Source organism: Primulina huaijiensis, chromosome 8 (assembly GCF_012295235.1).
Source record: "Primulina huaijiensis isolate GDHJ02 chromosome 8, ASM1229523v2, whole genome shotgun sequence".
NCBI classification, from domain to species: Eukaryota; Viridiplantae; Streptophyta; class Magnoliopsida; order Lamiales; family Gesneriaceae; genus Primulina; species Primulina huaijiensis.
Window position 1 is genome coordinate 19,732,364 of NC_133313.1, and position 7,214 is coordinate 19,739,577.

Below are 7,214 nucleotides of genomic sequence, written 5' to 3' on the forward strand. Positions count from 1 at the left end.
TAGTCGTTTCTGGAACACAACGGTATGTATGAATCTTAATCTTCACGAAAATGGCATCAACATTAGGCGTCTCATTGTCGAAAATTACCTTGTTCCGAAGATTCCAAACCTGGTAAACTGTTGCGGATAGTGGTGTGATTCTCATTTTCGTTAAAGTGGATGTCCCTTTGTAGTTGTTTCGGAAGGCTGTAAATATTGAATTCGGAGTTGCCATGTTCTTCCTCATGTCAAGCCAATTGCGCACATTATTCCAAGAGAAGAATAAGTAATGGCATCTATCATACTTGGTCAATGTCTATCCTGCCTTTGCTTACTCACCATTCAAAGTGCCAACACGTAGTGTGGGGGTCAATATCCACTCTTGTTTATACATTATTGGTCCATTCTATCAATGCGATGGCTCCGTCAGTATATTTTAATACATATAATCTTATTATGTATGTCATTTATCCATTTGCACACTCAACAATTGTCTCATTTATTTTAAAATTCCTTCGAATCGAAAAAAAATAAAATAAAAAATAATACCCATTTTAGTTCTCGAGGATTCCATTGAGACGTGGGTACTCCAAGGTGTAACATGAAATTATATTTATAATATATACTATATTATTTTAAATATGTATATAACCAAAAAAAATGAACATATTTAGATTTTTAGCTAGTTTTGAATTGAATGATCGATTAAGGACCACGCATTGAAGTTTGTTGTGCCCTTTGATAGTTGTAAGATGTAAGCATGACTTTGGGGTAGGTCGATTTTTGCCATCTTTAATGGGCCAAGATGCCCAAATTCTTCAAGCATGTTGGACAAGGAAAGTGGGCTGCACTATAATCTCGTTTCATGAATAATGTTAATCTCATGTTTAATGTGAAATATATAGTGTATTAAACAAACAATTATAATATTTTAAATGATTAATTAGTGAAAGTATAATGTCATATAAATTAAAATATTATAATAAGTACCATATCAGTACAAACTTGCAATTTGAGGGCTACAAAACAACACTACTTCTTGAAGAATTGCCTTAGACTCATCACCAAACAATGATTCCTTCCCATCATGTCTCTTAGCATAAGACAGCCCCAACCTAGACTTAGCCTGCCTCAAATCCCCGACACCCGAGTTCGTATCCGGCCCGGCAAACCCTCCCATCACCGGAGCTAGAGGTGGCCCAATGAGCAACCCATCGGCCCCGAATTGTGGGCCGCCTCGCGCATAGTCGAATAGGGCTGCACCGCTACCACCAACTTTAGGCAAGATAAACAGCCGGTCTTCGATCCAGTAAAAGAGAAAGGCGTCGAAAGTGTCGTAGTAGTCATCTGTGCTCCTGTAGCCTTCGGGGTTAAAGGCTCCAAATTTGAAGGATTTGTCCGTGTAGGCAATGATGACACAAGGCCCTTTGAAGTCGCATTTGTTGTGAAAATCAGTGGCACTGAATCCGTCAATCGTTGCCTTGTAGCAGCATTTTAGTTCCTTGCCTTGGTTAATTATTAAAAACGAGTTTAGACACATAAATCAACAAAAAAATATATCCTCTGAACACAGAATTATTTAAAAATTTGGGGAGAAGATAATATTCACCTTTCAAGAATGTTTTGGAGACGAGTGAAGTTGGGAAAGGAAGATCAATTTCATCGTAATATTTTGGGTCAGCCTTTTGGCTTCTGTTTTGGCCAAAATCCCATTTGAATAAGCTCTGTGGGGGACATAAATCTCTCTTCCAACCACATGAAAGTGCAAAATTTGACACACAAAGGCATTTCACCATCTCCGATCCACACTCACTTAGATCAAGAATCCGTAGAACAGTAAATACTAAAATTTAATTAGTCTGCAAGCCTTCCAGAATTTCTTCCAATTATGCATGTTCCGTGAAGTATGACTGATTCTTTGAAGGGTAATCATTATTTTCTGTAATATTCTTTTCATGTTTGGGTTTCCATGTTTTGTGTGGATGAGAGATTTCATTACAGATTTTCATTTTTTAGTGGTGAGAAATCAACCTGTAAGAATTCCAACGGCACCACAGCTATTATATAACTGGTTATCTAAATTTTACATTTGTCATTTGTCTTTTTTTTTTTTTTTTATAGGAGATTTGTCTTTTTTCATTTGTCATATAAATCATATACTATATGTTTTTAACTTTTTTCTACGTGAATGTTGACGTAAAATTAACATTATATCAACGTCACGTCAAGAATATTGAATTTTTTTAAATGTTACAAGAGAAGAGAAATGAAAATTGACATTCAATTCAAAACTCGTATTTCTTAATTCTATAATTTAAGGAAAAAATAGAGAGATTGTATCAAAACAAACATTATTACATTTAAAAAATGCACATAAAGTATAATATAAGATGAATACTTACCATTTTTAATATTTGCTTTTATAAATTTATCATATTTATTTATGTGGACTTTTTTAATCTATGTTTATCTTTAAGTGATAATTTTTTTTAAAAAATAAAATCCAAAATATAGCCTAAACATTTTATCTAATAAAATATTAGATTAGATTAAACCCAACTGAAATTGGGGGCAGAGAATTTCCAAATGATTTATATATTGTATTTAATATAATAATATTTGAAAATAGTAGGGTTTTAAGTTTAAATGCTGACACTCAAATTCCGAAGCCCACAGCTTGCAAACCCCTGCTCCTCTTCCTCTCTTGCTAAGGTATTTTTATAGATTTTGTTTCTTTTTCTTCGAGTGAAATGGTATTTTATACTACGGGTGAAGCCATTTGAACTTGTTCTTGATTTTGCTCTCATTTTTCTGCTGTTGGATGCTAAAATGAGGCAAAATTGACATTTTGAGGAAAATTTGCGAACTTTGTTGTTCTTATTTTGGTTTCTAATGAGGAGATCCTGATACTGTGTGGCTTTGATTTCCCCGTACCCTTTTCTCCCTTTTTACGCGTATCTACCTTATGAACGGATAGCGGGATCCCAAGAAATCTGTGCATGTTTTCTGTTGTTTGAACATATCTAAGCGGTCCCAGTAGCATCAATTCTGTTAAGACATGCTCTTGCAACAATTGTACTCTAAGAGGCAGTCAATTTGAAATTCACTATGTGAACTAACTGGATTCTTTAGCAATAATTCGCTTGTTAGAATGGCTGTTCAACATCAAGAATATTTATATGGTTTCTGTTTGAGATACTTTGCTACAACACATATGTCAAATGCCATATTTCTGTTCTGTACGCACAGATAGACATACTCCCTAGACGAAATTTTGTTGAAGCTCTCTTTTTCCTTCATGTTGTAGATTTGGGTCTTTGGCCTTGCTAAACCTTACCTAGGCCATGCATGCAATTAAAGGTGGCTGGGTTGGGCAGGCATTTGCCCTTGCTACGAGCAATGACTCGGGGAGAAAGAAGTCTCGGATTAGGCGCTCCAAAGAAGAGCGAAAGGATATGGTTGAATCTTACATAAAGAAGTAATCTCTATGTGCTTATTGTTCTTTTAAAGCCTGTTCCTAAAACTGCATATTTTGGAATCATACATGTCGAATGAGCCGGAACATCATCTACTATCCAATTCTTTCTATATTCTCTCTCCTCCATCCCACTTCATATTATATGAGGAACAAGAAGTTTTCTTAATAGTCATATATAAGCTTGAATTTTGCGTCAGTCAAGGCTTCCTCAACCATCGGATGGAATATGTTCATTTTTATGATTGGTAGTGAGAAGGGATTCCTTAGTGCATGTACGAGCTTTACTTGCATGAGAGAGGATCAGGTATTCTATCTTTGCTCACTTTTTCTTGAAGTAGATGCTTGCAGTTCTGCTAAGTGGAGTGCCTCGAGTCGATATTGCGGCTGTTAGCATGAGTCTGATATCGTATTGATTGATTGTCCTACTTAAAACTCACGTTAATAGCATAGAGTTGAGTCTTGCCTCTAAGATATTCTTCGTTTTTGTATAAATGATTCCTCTTCTTAGTTCAAAATATCATATTTTTTTATTTTCATTTATCTACTGACAAGTGGCAGCTATCTATTTCTCGATTTAACATTAGATGGGGATTTTCCATGTGTGGTTATTCTTGTTTGGGGGTGGAAAAATGGACGAGTATGATTGCCATTTATTTTTCATTGCTAACTTGATGCTTCTCGTGTAATTTTATTATATTAATGATGACTGATATCCTTTAGGTTTGTCACATTTAGTTATATGTTTTTATTGTAACTGCTTGCAGGTATCAAAAATCGAATAACGGGAATTTTCCTTCACTCAATCTTACGCACAAAGAAGTTGGTGGCTCTTTCTATACTGTGCGAGAAATTGTTCGGGAGATTATTCAAGAGAATAGAGTATTAGCTCCACCTAAAGTGCTTGTGGACGATTATGACCATTCTGTTTTTATCGAACAACACCCACTAGGATCTTTATCTATCGAACCTAAAACTGATTCGTCAATATTTGCAAATGCTGTTAATGGGAGTGAGGCCTGTGAAAAAAATCAGGAATTTGATTCTGTTGTGATTGATGCCGTTCCCATTCATCATCAAGCCTATAGTGAAGAGAGTACTCTCCCATCTGGCCATAAATTTGGTGGACCGGGAAGTCAGAGGCATGGTAGCGAGCAATATGTTAATAGCGATGATGAGGGAGTCAACGGAGAAAAAGTCAAAGAGTTCAGACAGCGAACATATACCGAGTCAGTAGTTATGTCGATTCCGGATGGACAGAAAGAGAGAGACAAAGTAGAAACATCTCAAGTCATAACATCTCATATGAGGTCTAATGTTGTAGTGGAGACGTTTCCACTAAGGCCTATTTTTCGGACAATTCATGATATGGATGTAGAAACATTGCAAGATAAAGCAATACAGCAAGAGAAAATGCAATCCATGGAAAGTTCGAATTCTCTGGTTATTGAGAACGATATGAAAAAGAATCAAGATTTGGAATTGGAACAGAATCATGAATATGGGGAGGAGAAAGTGGAGCTAAATTTCCAAATCCCTTCTTTGGAAGGTCCAAATTCATCAGAAGTGGGAACTGGTGGGCTTAATGTGGTTGATGTCAAGAATGTCGAATCCAAGGGCTCCGTGCCTGATGGGACTAAGGTTAGTCTTTATCTAAAATGGGAGTCTCATTTCGACTTTCTTATTCAATCTTTTGAGGCGGCCATACTCTTTAATCATAATGCCTTGAAATTTTCGCAACCAAATCTCCTGAATCTTGATTACTGTAGTTAATATCATCTGCTTTTAATTGGTAAATTTTCTTGTCATAGTACACGAGCATCTGTGTGTTTGTTTACGCTTTCTTTAATTCTGCAGTATGTTGATTCCACTGAAAGCTTCGTTACCAAAGACTCAACGTCGATCAAAAGAAAGTCAGGTGATTGCGAAAATACCAGTTCACAGACTGCAAGTGACCTGATTCTGGATAGAATCGATAGGTATATCTCAGCATTCCACGTGCATCCATTTCTCATTCGTGTTAACCTTATCTAACGAAGTTTGAATTCATGGGCAGTGAAACTCAGGAAGATGAATCTGAGAGACCCGTTCGACCTGAAAATTATGACGTCCTGGCATTTATCAAGACCTTTATTTCTGCATTTTTAAGGTTTTGGAAGGAATAAGATCTGTCATGTTTCAGGCGTTAGAATAGGTTTTAAGATTTCTCCTGCTTAATGCTTTTGTTTGCCCCTCTGTGACCGACAACGTTGAACGAATTTTTACTTTTTTTACCATAATTACTTAACCCCCATGTTTTATTCCGCATTTGTCGATATATATCCAAATAGTTCGTTTTCTGCATTTGTGGGCCGTAGCGGGCGGGAGTTATAGCCTATAGGGTGTAGAGATGTGAAAACGGGCTGGCGAGACAAGTCATGTGACCCGCCATTAGGTTGGGCAGTCCGCCCTAGCATATTGCATACCTAATCAATTTTGTGTGTAATCGGGTTGGTTGGTGTGGTCATCCTGCTACCTGCTTCAACCTAGCACTAGGTGCCTGTCCTGCCATATGGCGAGTTGAGAAATTGTTAACTCAACTTACCTATTTATAATGATGAGATGGATCTAACTTATTTTGACAATATAGTAAGGTCTGGTAAAATAAAATTTATCATAGCACCCAATCGAATTTGTCCAATGATAATGAAAATTCGAAAAAAAAAAGGTTTATAAGTGAGATGCCGGAAAAGGAACTGCGAAATAATTGTATATATATGGTAATGGATTTCTAATACGATCAAGCAAACCTTGCCAAGGAATAAAGGTGAAATCATGTGCTACTTATTAGTTGTCTTTCATATGTTCATTTCTTTCACCCCAAACAAACATTAATCATTGCACGTGATTCCATGCCATCAAAATCTTTATCTTCCAAAAATATAATTTTGTATTTNTGATTTGGTTGAGTATGGCTAAAAATTAAATGTAATTTAATGCAAAAGGATTAAGAGAGAGTTGACGTGAAAAGATTCATTTGGAGAAGGGCGGTGGTTGGATATTTGGTAAACCAAAACAAAAAACTATACACTATTTTTATGTATTATCAGTAGTGAGATTTGGTTGTTAGCCATGTTCCACACACTACGTACGTCATATATAGATAGTAATATATTGTTATAATTATTTTATGTTTTAAAAATAAAAATCGAAAAATTATTAAATATATTTTATGTCCACTCGATTGGATCCAATGTGTGTGTGTTTGACATTATGAATGTTTTGCACTTGTGACCACAAAATGTGAGAAGGATGAAGCGTGACAAATAAGTATGGTCCAAAATTTGTTTCAAACCTTTGCTTGCTAGCTTTTCCTCTTACCCTCAATAGAAGAAAAACGAATATTTTCTCCATCGTCAATAAAACTAACAAAATCATAATTTATATTTCTAAATTTTACTCTCGTGTATCTGACTTATTCATCAAGATATGCACAAAAACTGTTACGTTCGACGAAAGACAATTTAGTACATGATATGAGATGAACTAAACATGATGCCNTTCAGTTCACACACCCTCGCCTCTGCATAAAGCGCGTGTGACGGTAGTGGTGGGGTGGCATATTTAATTTAACGCTTTTAGGCTTTTCGGTAAACCGTAAGTTGTAAACTTCCTTCACTTAACAAATCCCCAAAAGCGAATAAATCGCATAACGGTCTGCAAAAGCCACTGTCCTCTGTGGATCCGAATAACCATTTTTTTTTACATATATCATATAAAT

At 35.9% G+C, this 7,214-nt stretch overlaps 2 protein-coding genes across 2 annotated transcripts; one reads left to right on the forward strand and one right to left on the reverse strand.

Annotated features, from left to right (window-relative positions):
* Nucleotides 1–939: 939 nt before the first annotated feature.
* On the reverse strand, nucleotides 940–1,985 carry LOC140983214 (uncharacterized). Its single transcript, XM_073450161.1, has 2 exons — nucleotides 1,589–1,985; nucleotides 940–1,485 (listed from the first exon to the last, which is right to left on the reverse strand). The coding sequence occupies exons 1-2, from the start codon at nucleotides 1,773–1,775 to the stop codon at nucleotides 974–976; spliced, it is 699 nt and encodes a 232-aa protein (XP_073306262.1). The 5' UTR covers nucleotides 1,776–1,985; the 3' UTR covers nucleotides 940–973.
* Nucleotides 1,986–2,576: 591 nt separating this feature from the next.
* Nucleotides 2,577–5,740, forward strand: LOC140981976 (uncharacterized). The gene is made up of 5 exons (XM_073448386.1): nucleotides 2,577–2,691; nucleotides 3,287–3,457; nucleotides 4,222–5,095; nucleotides 5,312–5,433; nucleotides 5,511–5,740. The coding sequence occupies exons 2-5, from the start codon at nucleotides 3,324–3,326 to the stop codon at nucleotides 5,617–5,619; spliced, it is 1,239 nt and encodes a 412-aa protein (XP_073304487.1). The 5' UTR covers nucleotides 2,577–2,691; nucleotides 3,287–3,323; the 3' UTR covers nucleotides 5,620–5,740.
* Nucleotides 5,741–7,214: the final 1,474 nt, after the last annotated feature.